At 40.8% G+C, this 16,524-nt stretch overlaps 1 protein-coding gene across 1 annotated transcript in view; it reads left to right on the top strand.

Annotated features, from left to right (window-relative positions):
- LOC139213849 (contactin-associated protein-like 4) overlaps positions 1–4,896 on the top strand; it is a 104,067-nt gene extending 99,171 nt beyond the window's left edge. The window contains exons 22-24 of the mRNA XM_070844511.1: positions 443–661; positions 2,662–2,733; positions 4,609–4,896. Coding sequence (XP_070700612.1) covers positions 443–661; positions 2,662–2,733; positions 4,609–4,805 — 488 coding nt within the window. The 3' untranslated portion in view covers positions 4,806–4,896. The remainder of the gene's footprint in view (positions 1–442; positions 662–2,661; positions 2,734–4,608) is intronic.
- The last annotated feature ends 11,628 nt before the right edge of the window (positions 4,897–16,524 follow it).

Genomic DNA, 16,524 nt, shown 5'->3' with positions numbered 1-16,524 from the left:
GAGACTGTATGTCAATAAGGGTCTGTGTCAGTGGGGGTCCCGTTTCTTCATCCCAAAAAAGTATTTTTTGATTTCATCATTACGTTCACCATTACAAATTTAAAGCATCTACATCTCCACACAAAAGCAAAAACAATTCAAACAATTTGTTCAAGACAAAGACAAAACAAGATAAATAAGACAAGAAAATGATTTGTAGAAAATGTTTCCTTCTTCTACAGTACTTTTGATACTCTGCAGATATTCAAACTTTTTTTAAGCTGAAGAGCTGAGAATAGAGTAGAGGGGAGTCTGAAATGTGGATTACATAGTTGTTAAAAAAAAAAGTATGCAGCCTCTCTGATTAAAAAAAGAACTGCAAGAAAAAAAAAATCACAGCTGCAGAGCTCTTTTTAATTCTGTTGAATTGCTCCAAGCGTCCCTCTCATTCGTCTCTCTCCAGGGTCTGATGATCTGGATCCAGATCTGGCCCAGTTGGCGTCTCTGGGTTTTACCGGCTGTCTGTCGGTGGTCCACTTCAACTCCATCAGCCCTCTGAAAGCCGCTCTGCTCCACCCGGACAGCAGCCCCATCATCCTCACCGAACCCCTGGTCCGGTCCAGCTGCGGCTCCGCGGCGTCAGCCAATCCCTACGCAGCAGAGAACACACATCACCTGTCAGGTAAGAAGGAGGAGTCAGGTATGTAGCTGACGTCAACAAGTTTTACCTGGCATTTTTAATGTGTCCATTTTCAACACATATGAGTGTATTTGGGAGAAAAGTAAAAGTGAATTCTCACTTCATAGTTCATAGTTTTTTACCGTCCAGGTTAAATCTACTGACCTGGGACAGCAGACACTCAGGGGCCCCATAAATCCAAGGCTCACGATGTTCCAGCACAACTAAAGTACAGCATCAACTAATCTGGGTTCAGCTTCCATAATAATGTATCCCTGTCAAAACTTAGTTTTAAGTAAGTTTAAGCAGAAATAATAGATAGCGCCATGAGACGACCCCAGAACAATAAGACAGCTCAGACAGTTTTCTGTAATTTTATGTTTGAATATGCAAATGAGGTACTATTTAAGCAATTACGCTCTAATTTGCATACATTTCCAGAGCAGGTGTCTGAGCAAAGCCAATTTTAAATTCATGTTTTATTTCATTTGACATATTAGAGCCAAAGGTTTTCACAGAGGGAATTTTAGATCTTTTTTTTTTATCATTTCATAAATCAGAAAATACTGTCAACAGCCATAAAAAAAAATAAGAAAATGCCAAATTTTTAAGAATAAAATGTTATGTAAATCAGGCTATGAATGATATATGAGCCCTTATGTAAAGACCTTCAGAATATAAATAGGAATAAAACTGCAAAGTTGGTGAATAAAAATGCTGCTGAAGTGGAGATTTCTGACTCAGAATATAAGAAAAAACGTATTTTAAGAAAACCGTCTTCGCGGATATGGATTGTAAAAAAACAGATGCAAATAGACAAAGTGTCATAAAATAAACACCTGAATGTGTATTTTGGATGTTTTTCTTTCCACTAGCCTGAAAGAAGACATGTTATGAAAGTAAAATGGCCCAAAATATCGATCTCTCTCTGACCAATGCATGAAGAAACGATTTTCTTTTTTGCCTGTTGTGTCTCGGCGTAATTTCACAGTGAATATTCAGAGGGTGGGACGTGGGGAGGGGGGCAATCATGTCTCAGCAGTGAATTTTTGCCCCAGGGTCCCTAAAGATAATCCAGCTATGGCTGCACTATAAGGTCGGTTAATCAAAAAAATTTTCCCTCTATGATGAATGAAAGAATGGGGGAAAAAATCACCAAACCGTTAAATCACCTGTGGTTGTTCACAGCAGATGGGAGATGCACTCATGTAGTAAAATCTGTTAGCAACACAACCACCATTAGAAAAGTGTGAAAGGCAAAAAAAAATTAAATAAATAAACCTTTTATAGGATCCAGAGGATGTTTTTCTCACTTTAGATGTTACTGCCCTGCTCTTGACCCTAAATGGCCCTAAATAACTGCGGAGCCTTTTCATGTTGAATGTTTTGGTAAATGTGTAATAATAGTAGGTTGGCTGAAAGGCTGACAAAATTTAAAGTAAGAATTAGATGTTGAACTGTGCTCCTGAGAACGATCCATGTGAGTGTGTGTCTTGTCTTTAGTTCTCCTTTTGTTTCTGTGTGTGTGTCTATTCTTGGTCGGAGCTGCTGTTTCAAGCTGTGTAACGTGCTCATTAAGTATGTACACCTTGTTGAGGAGACTCAAGACAATGGGTTTGATTAGATAATTAATTTGGATCACAGAGGGGAGTTTCCAGGGGCATTTCTTTCCTCTAGTCAGGTTTCCATCCAGCTTCCTGCTGTTGTAATATAAGTCCTTCAGAGAGCTGCTGCTGTATCCCCTGTCTGATCTGACTGATGATGTTGTCTCTGAATTTCTCTCCTCGTCTCTCTTTTCTGCTCTGATCCCTTTATTTTTTTTTCTATTACATTTTCTCGTCTCCACATCTCTTCACATCATCTGTGCTTCTCTGTTATTTTTCTCAACATCTCCTATTCTGATTCTCGATGCTCTTTGGGTTTTCATTTTCACCTCTGTCTATATTCCTCTTTTCCTCCTCTACTTTCGTTCTTTCTTCTATTTTTCTCTTTCTCTGCTGTAGACCAGTCTGGTTCAGTGGGTTCAGGTGAACCTTTAGTCAATGCCATCAGGACTGACTCGGCTCTGATTGGAGGTACTGAACTGTCTCACCAACCTTCACTGTACTGGAACCTGTTTCACCTTGTTTAGCAATGTTTGTATCACACTTCTATTAACTGTCAGAGTCAGAGATTACACTCAATAGTTTATTGATGAGCGACTTTCTGCAGGAAGCCAGCAAACATAAAGTTAAGAGGAAAATAAATCCATCAAAAGTACAAGGTTTTTGCTGAATTTTTGCTCTTCTGCCCTGTCAGATTGATTCAAAGTGAAGATTGAAAGTTTCCTATAAGTGTGCAGATAGAAAAAAAGTGAGAAAGTCAAAAGTCATTTAAAAGTGTCCATTAGATCTCTGAGACTGTGTCTCACTGCACAAAGGACAGCTGAACTAATTAAACCCCCGCTGAAATGACTTGCTGATAGAGAAACTTTGACTCTCTTCAAATGCAAACTAAAGTAATACAGTGCAAAAGTGATTTCAGCTGTATTTTGGAATTCCAATTAGATTAAACTTTCTCTGGATAATGAAATGTGCTGAATAGAAGAGTCCAGCTGGGTCCAAATGTGTGAAATTCAGCTCCCTGTGTGCTCAAGTTAGATTAGTAGAACAACCAGACTGCGGGGCGAAATAACTCACATAGCCAGGGGAGGCAGCGATGGGCAGAAATCATGCTGCAACTTCACAGTATTTTGACAAAGCTCTGCCACCAAAGTCCACTGTGGCAAATTTAATTTACAGAAAGTCAGCGTGTCAGTCAGCAAGCAACAAGGCTTCTCGGGATTCAGAGAGACGGACGCACATCAAATTGTTACTGCTGAGTTACAATATGGATCCGCTCAGCTGGCTGAGGGGTTTATACGTCCCCATCAGTATGCTTTAGCTGTTTTATGCAAAAGTTAACGTTGCTAATTACTTTCGGTGTTTTATAGTTTGTAGAGAACGTGTTTCCGACCTTCCACACAGCCTTGTCTTCAGTTTACACTGTTTAAAATCCGCACAGAGTTTTAATTACTTGCTGCCACTCGTTGTTGTGTTCAGAAATATAATCCATGTTGTTGTCAAATGTCTGCTATTGTTCTGTGATGAAGTACCGGTAAGTTCAAAATGATGTGAAAAAACCGCAGTGCATTACCACACAACCATAATGTAAGCAGACACTGTGATCACTTAGTGATCTCATCAGGTATTAAGTCTCATAAATTGATGGTCATACTTTAATGTCAACAAAAGTGTGATTTATTTCGGAAGCAAGTAAAAATAAAGCATTTTAAAAAACCCTAAATAAAAAGATAAACATTGGAAAGTGGTTCTGTGTTAACTGTATGCCAGCTAAACCAAGTTAAAGTGGAAAAAAGCTGTAGGTTTCATTGTAATTAATGTTTTTAATTCAGTGACACATAGGTAGGGCTGCTGATGTGAATTTGTGTATGAAGTACACAGCTCCAAAGTTATCCCCCTGTACATGTAGCGTCGTGTTAGCCAGCAAGCTAGCCACAGATACATCAAAGACTCAACCTCCATTTGGATGAAGAGATGGGAAAGTGTGCAAAACCCGCATCCAGCTACTGTCAGTCAAGAAACAGCGACAAAGTCTAAACTAACTGTTAAATCTGTGAGTGTTGTTTTCTGTGTCTCCATGTGTTAAATGCACAGGATACAATGTGAACATATGACAGCTTTTTAGCTGCTAGAAAGCACTTTTCATGGAGGTTTGTCCAATTTTTTCGCACTTCTTCCAGTATTCGAGCTAAGCTAGGCTACTCGTGTCACAGAGCCACCTGTGCTAAACTCATACAGATGAAACTGATATTGATCCTGTCTTATAACTCCCTGTAAGAAATCAGACAAATGAATTCCCCAGAGTCTCTGAATATGTCACTGTAAATGTAAATGCCCTCTACCTTGCAGGTGTCATAGCAGTGGTGATCTTTGTGATCGTGACCGGCCTGGCAATAACCGCCAGATTCCTCTATCGGAGAAAAGAGACGTATCGAAACCAGGAAGTGAAGGGAGTCAAACAGGAAGACAGCCAAGATTTCCCTTTCAACAACCAGGCTGAGTCCCAGAACGTCTCCAGTGAAAACCCAAAGGAGTATTTCATTTAAATGGAAGCCTGATGACCTGATGAACTGATTTCTGGGGCAGAGGTTGCAGACAGGAGTGACCTACCATGCCTCAGGACTTTACACTGCACTCAGAGCCGTTCAGAGACTTCACTGGAGGCTGTGGCTCCACAGCGAATGACAGCAAAAAAAAAGGAACAATGCACACAGTTTTGTCTTTTAACTGCATATAGTGTATATACTGATCCAAACAGACAACAGTGCTGGACTTATAAGGCGTTGATACCCTCGTTTCAGAAATTGTAAGTAATCAAAAATGTAAATGTGAAAGTAATATCTATAGCAATCTCTACAACTAATGTCACTGTCGTTTTGAAAAGTTGCACATGCTCTTAAGGGAAACTGATTTGTGTTTTTAGGGGTTGATTTAGAGCATTCAAACTTAACTTTATTTCAGGGTGCTTGGAATCGTGACTTCAGTCATTTGGCTGAAGCGCTTTTCTTTAAGGATTATGAATGGATGTTTGCTTCACTGGACGTGGACATGCTTGACCTGTAATTAGGCCCTCAGGAAGAGTACTTCTGTAAGAGTTTGTGTTTGGTGGTTTGTCCATGTGTAGAGCCTTTCTGTCATGTGCAGTGCTTTGGGGGAGTAACAGTGCGCACTCTTTAGAGTTTCTACAGCCTCAAAACCACGTTTAAGGGACACCTATGTGAGCTCCACCAAATACCAGGACATTGTTTGATGATTTTCTAACTCCGGTCGGCGCGTGAATTAAACATTTTCATGAGGGATTTTCTTCCAGCAACATTGTCTCCTAACACATAATTTTGGTGTTAACAAGTAGCTTCAAAGTCAATATAGTCACTCCAATCACACACATCGCCACGAGCACATAGCACATATCTACTTTTTGAGAAGTGGTGCACAGCAGTATGGCAGCCACAGGTTGAAAGACATGGGAGCTTTTTGTACAGCAGGGATTAGTTTTTCACTTTATTTTTGTTTTTACGCTTTTTCTTTCTTTTTCCCCCTTTCATGTGGTTCTTTTTTTTTCTCCTGTCGATTCTTTCCATCCTCACTTTAAAGCGCAATAACAAAGCAGGGAACAAAAATCCATCCATAAGCATTGAATATTTCCTATGTTTGCAAGCTTTTCGGAAAAGGCTCGTACAGGTCGTTCGCTCTGTTATAAAAGTTTTCTCCTCCCTGCTGCATGCTGCCTGCTGGGAGCTTCCACACCCAGCTCTCTAAATGTCTCTGAACAATAACACTTTTAAGTTTGACAGCGGCACAGATTCTATAACACAGCAGCTGTCTGTCACCTCGTTCACTGCATGCAGAGACAGCTAATGTGTTTTTGTAATGCTAATCTGCTTCGGCCTGACAGGTGGATTGTGACTCGATGGAAAGCAGAGAAATGATCAGAACGAGATAATCTGAGAGAAAGTGTCAAGCAAACGTGGATGTTATAAAAAAAAACAACCTGATATTAGCAAGCTCAATCATGTGGTAATTCAGCTTATGTGTAAAGCGCGCTGCTGATAGAAGGAGGATGAGAGGCAGAAAGAGGATCGACAGCAGCTGTTTATCAAACGCACGCCACCGTGTGTCTGCGAGACCCCAAAGCACAGATGGGATTTTAATGACAAAAGTTGCGAAAACTTCAAAGTGCATTATTTATCCCTTTGTAATTTTGTTTTTCCCCACCTCACAACAGCTGAGGCCACACACTGTTGTCTTTGCCACATCTTTGAATCCAGAGGGTTCATTCTCTGGTGAGGAAGATGTAGAGACTGTCCTCCATCCTGCTGCGCCACTGACTGCAGTGCAGCACTTGATTACTGAGAGGAGCTCAACAGGTGACCTTGACAGCCTGTTAATGGTGCAGACTGAGCGCAGCTAGAGGAGACTGCATGGGAACAAAGCAAAAAGAAAATGTTTACGGTGATCCAGAGAAGAACAATTGAATATTGACAGCTTCCACTGAGAATGATGTATGATTTTAGCAGCAACTCATTGATTAATAAATTGATAGTGTGCACACCAGCAAGCAGGCAGATGTTTGACCTCCAGCTTCATTTTATGTCACTGTGAACAACAAGCTTTTTCTGGGTTTTTTTTTTTTCAAACCATTTTCAGCTACAAAACAGGAATATCTCAGCAGTTTTACAGTTTTTGAACCTCCTTATTCCCACTCGAAAAAGCACAAACGCAAGCTTCATCCACCCAATTTGGAAGTATCTGGCTCTCAAGGCCTCTGGGACGATGGCCAGTTGGTGAACTACTGAAACTAACCAATACCATGCTAGCCAGCTAAGAACCTGCTAGCTAGTCAATCTCAATAGCTTTCAGAGTTTTAATTTACCCACAATTTAGAAAGAATGCATGTTTAAGGCACTTTTTCAGACCTGGAAGCTACGTTCACTTCTTATACACAGTCTGTGGTTTTTGAAAGGAGAAAAACGACCTTGCGTCACTAAGAGAGTTTGTTGTCTTATTTGCTAACTGGACAGTAAGTTCACAGTTTGCTCAAAAGATGCATTTTTTCCATCAGTTGCTGTGTCATATGTGTGCAAAGTATTCCTCCTCTTTTCCAACACTTTATATTCCAACAGAGAAGGTTTAATAAAACTGGAGGCTGCAACACACCTAAGCTACGGCAGCTTCCTCCATTTTGGTCGCTGTGTATTTGCTTTGCCCCTGTGAGCAAATCCACAACCCCTGATGATTTGGCTGAGATTCATTTTGCTGTTTAAATGCTGATTAGATCCATCCTTAAGGCTCGTGAATCAGTGCAGTTTCCGCGTCGTCATCAAATCCCTTGAAAAGACACGAAAACACAAACAAGTAATAGCACTCAGTAACAAGTACTGAGTCTATCGCCGACCTGATGTTGTGTAGTTTATTCCCCTGTGCCATAAAGCTCCATCACTGTATAAAAACTGCTAAAAACACTGCAGTCACTCTGATGCACTGGCTGAAATGTTCCTTAAGTAGCATGAACACACACACTGTAGTTTATTTTGAGTCAGTCCCACACACACACTGTCCTGCTGCTGTAAATATTCATTAGAGCACCAAATGCACTCTTTAACTTGTCTGAGTAACACTTGCTGAAAGCTACAGTGCCCCGCTGTTTTAGGATATAACTGAGCCCGTTTTATACATGTATGTACTGTGATCTGCAGTTAGATGGGCCACATACATGTTGGGGAGGTCAGATACTGTGGAGATACTGATTAACACATTCCAGACTTGGTCTTTTCATGGGATTTGTTGACAGAAAGAAAAAGAATATAGAATAATGACAGCCTTGTCCTTTAGAGAGTGTGGTGTAGTTTCTGTTTGACGATGCACTGGTTTAAAGGTGAAGTTTGTTCAGTGTAACTAGTGTTGGTGAATAACAGTGATGTCGAGTGAGTCACATGCCATAGAAATATTCAGAATTTACACTTACTCCGGTTGTTTGGTTATTAACAAAATCTTGTTTGATGAAAATAAAAATCTCTTCTTTTTTTCAAAAAAAAAAGGTGCTTTTTGTTGTAGCTGGAGTTTTTTCGTCTTCACACGTGATTCATCATGTAAAATAATTCTGCAGTCGGAGCTTGTGAAACATTTTATTTTTACATTTCAATGTCTGACGGACTCCTCAAACAGATGATGTGTGTTCAAAGAATTGAAACCACTGAGTTCTTTTATTTCTTAGTTAAATGAAGCTGATAAACAGCAGAGATTTCCCAACCAGAGCAATTTAAATACATTTGCATCTTTTATCCAGTATTTGCTCCTTCAAGATACTGTGGGAGGAAACACATCCATCAGTAATGACATCTCTAATGGCTGTTGACATTCTGCAGATGAGATGAGAGAAATATGTAAAGCTGAAAGCGTCCAGGAGGAGAGGACGTCAAAGTGATTCGCTGTGAAGAACCACTTAGCCTCTCTGCCTGGTTTAACTCTCGAGATGATTCAGCTGCCTCAGATCAGTGATCCCTGCTTGATTCATTTGAATCTCTTCTTATCGGTTGTGATCAGAGACGAGGTGTGAAGCTGATAACGGACATCTTCAGCACCATCAGCGTTATCAAAGACTCGGTGAAACTCCAGCTAATCTACTGCCAACTGGAATCTAAACGTGATAAAAGATTTGGTCTCATCTGTAGGCAGTTAATGTGTTTGATTGGGATGATAAGTGCCATTTCTTCCACAAGGAAACATGAATATATTTTCCATAACATTTGAAAAATCTTTAATGTATCCATCCATCCAGCTCATGGGATTATATTTAGCTCACTTCTTTGTATTCCTTTGGTTCTTTACCATTCACACTGCGGTGGGAGCTCATGCTGAACATCACATGCATCTCGTCAAACCACATTTTGGTGCTACAGTAGTCAGCTAGAGCCACTCCTCCCACACCTGTTTCTAATCGTCTGTCCAGCCCCAGCACATCTACCACGTGTATTTAATATGCATATTCAAATGAATAGAAGAAAGTAGAACCCAATCAAGAAAATATGCAAATTGAGCAACAGTTTAAGTGAGATAATTAGGAAAAAACTCAACTGATTATTTCATGTCCTAGTGTCACTTTTCATGACAGAAATAAAAAAAATTCGCTTAAGACCTTTTACAAGATATGCCACAGTGAAAATGTGTAGAAGGTAATTTGTTCAGTGCTAGCAGCTCTTTAGGTCTTCCTTAAGCACAGTGGTGCTTGAGGTAAATTATATCAACATGCTCACAGTGACCATATACTAGCAGGCTAACATTAATGAAAGTTCACAGGTTTTTGGTTGTAAATCAAAGTGCTGGACAATGATAATTTTGATATAATGGTGGCATTAGAAGAAAAGTTAGAGAATCAGTTATTACAATTCACCCTGAGGACATTAATTTATTTGCTAACTTACATATATCAGCTTTCTTGTATTATCAGTTTTCAGTTGCAGTTTGGTTAGGTATCATGGTTTGGGTTAAATTCAAAATATCTTCTCTTCAACATACCCCTGGGTGTAAATAGCCACATTGGCTACATCAGTTTGTTGTAACCCAGCAGATGAAAGGTGGAAGAGCAGATATAGCACATTCAATATCATATCACTGTGTCACCAGATATATGCAAGAGAGTGCATTTTGGTGTTGAATGAATGCACAACATTGCCAGTTTGTTTTACAGTGGTGTTGCGACGGTCGATGGATGGAGCCTGTGGAGAACTACATCACCTCACTGTTGCCAACAGATACAGAATTACTACAGCACCACTTCCATGCAGATGAATAATTCAAACTGTACTGGAGTCTCTTTGTTTTTCTTTGTTTTATAAATCTGCTGATGGAGGACAGCTTGATCTACACGTCACATTACCAGACTATAATGAAGCTCACCTCACCGTAATGCAACAGAGTGAAACAGGACTCATGGACCCTTCTGTGATTCTGCTTCTTTTTCTCCCTGCTCGTGATATGCCGACCATTTAGGTGACTTAAATCCCTTAATTATTCACCTCTGCTTCCTCTTAGCCATGTGAGCAGCAGCTTTAAAAGCCCTAATTACTGCTGTGTCCAGCTGTTAGTGACCGCTCAGCTGCTTAGAAAGTCTTCCTGCGATAATAAAGTAATTATGTTATGATCTCAATATACCCCAAACTGTGTTCTTATGATCCTCAGATAAAACTGTGCTAGACTCTGGAGTGGTAGTAAAAAGCTTTCTTGTTGCTCACACGTCATCATGACATCAGCAGACAATATAGTTAGTTTGCTATAAGATAAATAAAATTTACTTCTTCATTGCAAGGAAACAAAACGTAACCAGTGTCTGTATATGTGCTCTCCCAATACCTTTATTAACCTGAACAGAGACTATATATCTCATCTGGCTTCGGACGATTCTTGACCCCCCCCTCCCAGATGGAGCTGGAAAATGTAGCTGGGGAGAGGGACGACTGGACTACCTCACTTAGCCTGCTGCCACTGCGACCCAGCCTTCAGTAAGTGTCAGACGATGGATGGATGGATGGATGATACAGTTTTCTTTGAAAGTGAGCAGATTCCAGAGCTGAGAGGGATTTGAAAGCAGTAGAGATTAGATGGTAAAATGTGCAACATGCACACAGTTGAGCGGCTGTTTGATTATTGCACAGCTTTATGCAAATGTTCCTCACCTGTTGATCTGCACTCTTTACATGTAAAACCCGTGGCTGTGCAGCACAGACCTGTCTGCTTTTTTTATTCTTATTTTCTATCGGTGCCCTACTCCCTCTCTCCCATTGATATATCTCCTGTTTTCCTCCTCTTTTCTGCCTCCCTTTTTTCTCTTGCTGTCCATCCTCCATCCTACTCCCTGTGGTCAGCAGCTCTCCATCACATTATGCAGATGATGATGTTGTTTACCTTGCAGGAGGAATTTGAGCTTCTCATCAGCGTAGTGACACCTGCTCACTCATCACTGCATGTTCACGGATTTAGTTTATGAACTGTGCATGTTAAAATCATAGAAATGAAGCAAATCCATATATGAATACCATCTATCACTTTATTCATGTTGGTCTCAGCAAAATCTTTTAATTTAACTTTTTTTTTTAAATAGCACACTGAGGCAGTTTTTGAATAGTCAGCATTAACTACTGGTTCTGTTATCATTTTAATATTAATGTCCCGAACCAAATGTCAAGATTAAGATTAAGATCTGCTTTTCCATGAGTGTGTTAGAAGGAGAAATGAGATTAGCTGAACAAATAAAATCACTGCGACGGCGAAGAGTTGTAAGCCTTGGCACACAGCCACCGGTGCTGTAATATTATTGCATTATGGTGATGCAATAGCTTGCATTTGGTTCTAAATTAGACCGTTAGATCATAACTTTATATTGTGATGTCTTCAGGGCAGCAGCTCTCAATGGCACTGAATGAAAAAACTAAATTGATTCTTGACAGATATTTTATTTAATGTATTCACACATATTATACAGTCTGAAAAGAGTGAACAGACCTGTGAGTATTCAGCACATTTTATTGTACATTTCTGTCCCTGTTGCAGTGATAATACTGTTGAAAATGAATCTCCTCTGTATCTCCTCTGTATCTCCCTGGCGTATTTAAACAAATCACACTCTGGTGTTCCTCACAGTGTAGGTGGGCTGAATATGTACCTGTGGGTAGATAAACTGGACCAGTTAATGAAAAAAGCCTTTACTTACAACCACTGGAAAACACTGCGACATATAGAGTTGGAAGTCTGATTAATTTTCCCCACTGAGAGAAGTTATGTGACTCACAGCTGAAGCACTGCTGTGGCTTAGATTGGAAATTAGAAATTCTCCCGGTTAAATCATCAGTACAAAAGATTAAAAACTAAACTAACTATCTGGTTATTTTGTTTTAAAGAGCTGCATATACAAACTAGTCTATATAAAAACTTCTGGTCAGAAGTTAACTACGACTCCCAAGGTGCTTTTCATTACATGCACGACGCACGACAGGTAACAAAGACACAGCTGTAAAAAAACTGATTTCATCTGCAGTTTAATTAAGTTCACATTTGGGTTCAATTTTGGATGAAATCATGGTGTTGCATTTTACTCACAAATTTACGGCAAAGCATTGTGAATTCGCTGCAGATCTGATCAGAGGCTCATGGGAACTGTGGTATTTTGAGATGATTACCTTGCAAAAAAAGTTGGAATAATTAAAACTGTTGGCCACAACATAAATCCTCTGTACATGATTGGGAGAGTCCCCCTGTAGAGGACAGACAGACAGCAGACTTCCCACTTCTCATCACTTTTGTAAACAGAAATAATACCTGTGACTGGCATATCTTATTAGCTGTAGCTGCATTATAACTAACACTAACTCTACAAGCCTTTTTAATGTTTCCATGCAGTGCTTCTGTGCTATTAGGTCGTGTATTAGATTCACATTATTGATTTCCATCGTTCCTCTTTGACTGGCTGGAAGTGGGCGGGGCTCATCAATTAACTCAGAGGCTCAGGTGCAGTAAGTATCCACACAGCAGTTTTCAGTGTCTGGACTGAGAGGGACACAACACCTGTTGTCCAAGTTTGTTTCCCTCTGAACAGCAACATCTTTGACAAACTGTTTGAGCATCTGGTTGCACTAGCTGCTGCTGCCTGGAGGTAAGAAAAACCTCGAACCACCCACTGCCAGCCGTCAGTTTCTTTCCTTTAGTGAGGATGCAGAGTGGAAACCTGCAGTCACAATCCACTGTTGGCTTTGTCGGCATCAAGCTGCTCCTGCTTCTACTTATCAGTGGCATGTTGTCAAAGGTCACAAAGAACACTTAATGGAACTGATTTTAGTTCTTGTTGGCTGTTGTCTGGGCAGATTTGAAGATACTGAAGGACCTCGTCTCATCACACAGCAGTAGAGTAACAGTGGAGTTTCTCTCTGCTTCCACTTGAAGTCCTCCAACGGTTGTCACGACGCTCTGCTGGATGGAAAAGATCTCTCCTCTCATAGCAAGCTGCTGGTAATTATCCAGCCCACCTACACTTTATAATCTGAGCGGCTGTGGACATGATTCTCATTGCAGAGTTTGAATTCAGGCAGATGAGTAATTTGATGGCAGAGTTTCTCCTGCTAATTATCAGCCCACCTACAGCTCGTAGGAGAGAGCAGAGCCGGTCCATTATCACTCTGTTCCTCTGCTCCTTCATTCAGCCGCTTCATTCACGTGTGGGCTTGTTAATTGAGAAGATCAAACATTTGACACAGACTGAACAGGCTCATTACAATCAATTAACACTGAGGAATGTGTAACCCAGACAATTTTAGAGGACAGGGCAAATAAAGGCCCAATCAGTCATTTTTTAACCACAAAAATAACAGTCTCTAAATCTATCATATTTACAAATATGGCTCAGTTATGGATGGATGAACCATGTGCCTGAAGGCTCCACATGGCGCCGCCAGCATGTATCCTGTTATATGGTGGCAAAGCAGGCGACTCATGAGGTGGCTGGTTATGTTCGCTCTGTATCTGTTGTTGATAAAAACAGCAGCAGGAGAGGAAATGCTTTGGTAAAATTTAATTTCATCTTTTCACAACTGAAGTGTTGGCAGAAATAGACTTTCTTTTTTAGGAAGGGCAGAATGGCTTGCAGCAAATGTACCTGGCACTAACCAGACCGCCATGGCTCAGGCACGACACCGTGACCTCCAGGCCACCAAACATGATGGGGTTTTTTTTGTGTTTTTTGTTTTGTTTGCTTCTCCCAGTGGTTACCGCTCTAGGCAGAGGAGAAGCCCTTAAGCAAATCGCCTGCTGAGGTGATTAGTTGGACATAAAGCCTGCACCACCCCCCACTCTAGTAAAAGCTGTGGGTGGGTTTCCTGTATGCTTTAGCCACTCTTTGCTCCCCTGTTGCAGTTTTACACCTGCAGTGTGTCTCTTAAAGCCAGGTGTTACTTAGAAACCCTTAATGTTTTTCAGTGGGGAAATGTGACTCAAAGCTTCCCAGCAGGGCAGAGGAGTGCGGTCATGTGGTCGCATTTAATTTTGTCACAAAATACAAGGAGAGAATGTTTTAAAATAGTTAAACTCATACAGAAGAGGTGAGGACATGCAGCAAAGACTGAAACCGAACTGGGAATGTATTTTAACCACCAGAACTTTGAAGGAAATGCATGCGGTCAAACTAGTCTCCATCTCCTTGAGGTGTGTTCAGAATGTATTTATGGGACCTTCTCTGTATAATGCTGAAGATTTAATCAACAGAGCATCAACTCAATGATCGATGTCTTTACTCTCTATCAGATTTGTCTTTATCTGCTTATCAGGGGGATTTAAAACTGGCCTGAGGGTTTTCTGAAGACAAAAGATCTTCATTAATAGTCATAGTTGTCTGGATTTTGTCCTGCCAAAGGCCTGCACACTCCTCCTCACAGCTGCCTGATAAGAGCGCGCAGAGGTGAAACTGAAACATTTTTAGAAAATCAGTTTATTATTGGATAGCGAGGCTGTGAGGTGGCTCGGCCGCGATAACTGATATGTATCAGATCGAACAGTGACTCCTCTGTGTGGAGGCAGACTGAGGGGAGAAGCTGGAAATGTTTTGGAGAGAGAGGGTGATGAGCATGAGGATTATCCTTTTAAAAGTGGATGTCATCTGCAGGCACCATGTTAAAAAGTTGTCCTCCACTGCTGTTATTTCTCTGTCACAGATTAGCTCTCTTTCTCCGGGGACTGTTATTTTTCCATTAGAGATTAGACCGGTGTTATCTCCCATTAAGACGGAAAGGTGGGAAGAGTCAAGGTGCTCTTAAACCAAAGCTGTGGGACTGTAGAGCAATCTGATAAATATTCTCTGCAGACCCAGATAATTTCTGCTGCATTTAAACTATCTGTCCCTTACTCCTCTTTGCCTTCTACCTTTTGTCTGACTGTCTTCTATCCTCAATCTTTCATCCGCCCTCTTCGATCTGTTTTCCTGTTTGAGTCAGGTGAGACAGGTGACAGCCATCAGTGTGGCATTGTAACTAAGATTTGCATGTTAGAAAAGTTGGTTAAACGACCATCTTCAGCTCATTCAGACAAAGTCTGGTGAGCATTTTACTGCAACAGCTAGAGCTGGTCTTGATTAACTGTGTGATAACCCCAAAACCATATCTGGTGTTAGAGGTCAAACAAAGATTGGATAAGTGTGAACAATAGTAAATCAGCCAGAAAATAACAAGCACAAGCTCTGCCTGTGCTGCTACCAGATAAAGTTTATAGGATTCGATATGCTTAAAACACAGCAGTTTGTATAAATGCTGTCTAACCACGCTGGCGTGGAAAGGGACAAGACACACTGAAGCAAACAGATAACGGCACACACTTTCAGGGAGTCTCTCCTCAAAGACATTCATAGTGCTGCACCCGCAGGTATGAGTGGAATTAATGTAAAAAGAAAGCTTGGCTGAGGAGTTCAAACCTGGCTTACTCTCTCACTTCCCCACCAAGTAGAAAACAGGTCATTGGTTGCGGAAAGTTGCGTCCCTAGTTCTGATGGTGGAAAGATGTGAGGGAGGGAGTTTCAGACTCCATCGTCCTCCCACGTTATTGTACACATTATGGAAATAATGCATAATGGAGTGCTAAACACATGAAAGAGCCATGTTATTGCATTTGGTACGTTGGGTATTGTGGCATCAGTGCATGTACTGATCTGAGCTGGTAGATTAAAGCAAAACCTTCATACTAAATTCTTCTGGATGAATTCGTCAAACATTACAACCCTGGACTGTCAGTGAGTTTGTTTTGCATTTGGCAACTGATATAAGTTATGTTGAAGTCCTGTGTTTTGGTCATGTTCTCTGTCAAACATTTACAGACGTCTAAAAATAAGCACATTTTACAGTGTTACAGCCGTAAGAAGCACCAATTTCTTGTCTGCAGCCTTTAAAGCATCGGCTCCCTCAGCTGTGTTATAATGTAATGTAATTCAGGAAAGATGTCTCCAGATGCCAAAATGCCACTTCTCTCATGATCTCGCTAAATGACTTGGATTCTGTTGAGGTGATGTGCAACGTGCCCGATTCAGTTTCGAGCTTTTTAGATGGTTATGAAAATTGCCCGTGTTTTCAATCATATATAATTATCCCAGTAGGCAGCCTCCATTTTTCTCCAGGTATCACCTAAGCTGTCCCATTAGCGTCAATATCACGAGGCTTTCTCCAGCTAAACTCTCCCATTTACCCCGTGGCACTCTTCCCATTATACGCGGCTACAGGCTGACATTTACAGGAGCTTCCT

Source organism: Pempheris klunzingeri, chromosome 15 (assembly GCF_042242105.1).
Source record: "Pempheris klunzingeri isolate RE-2024b chromosome 15, fPemKlu1.hap1, whole genome shotgun sequence".
Classification (NCBI taxonomy): domain Eukaryota; kingdom Metazoa; phylum Chordata; class Actinopteri; order Acropomatiformes; family Pempheridae; genus Pempheris; species Pempheris klunzingeri.
This window is presented reverse-complemented; position numbering and strand designations above follow the sequence as displayed.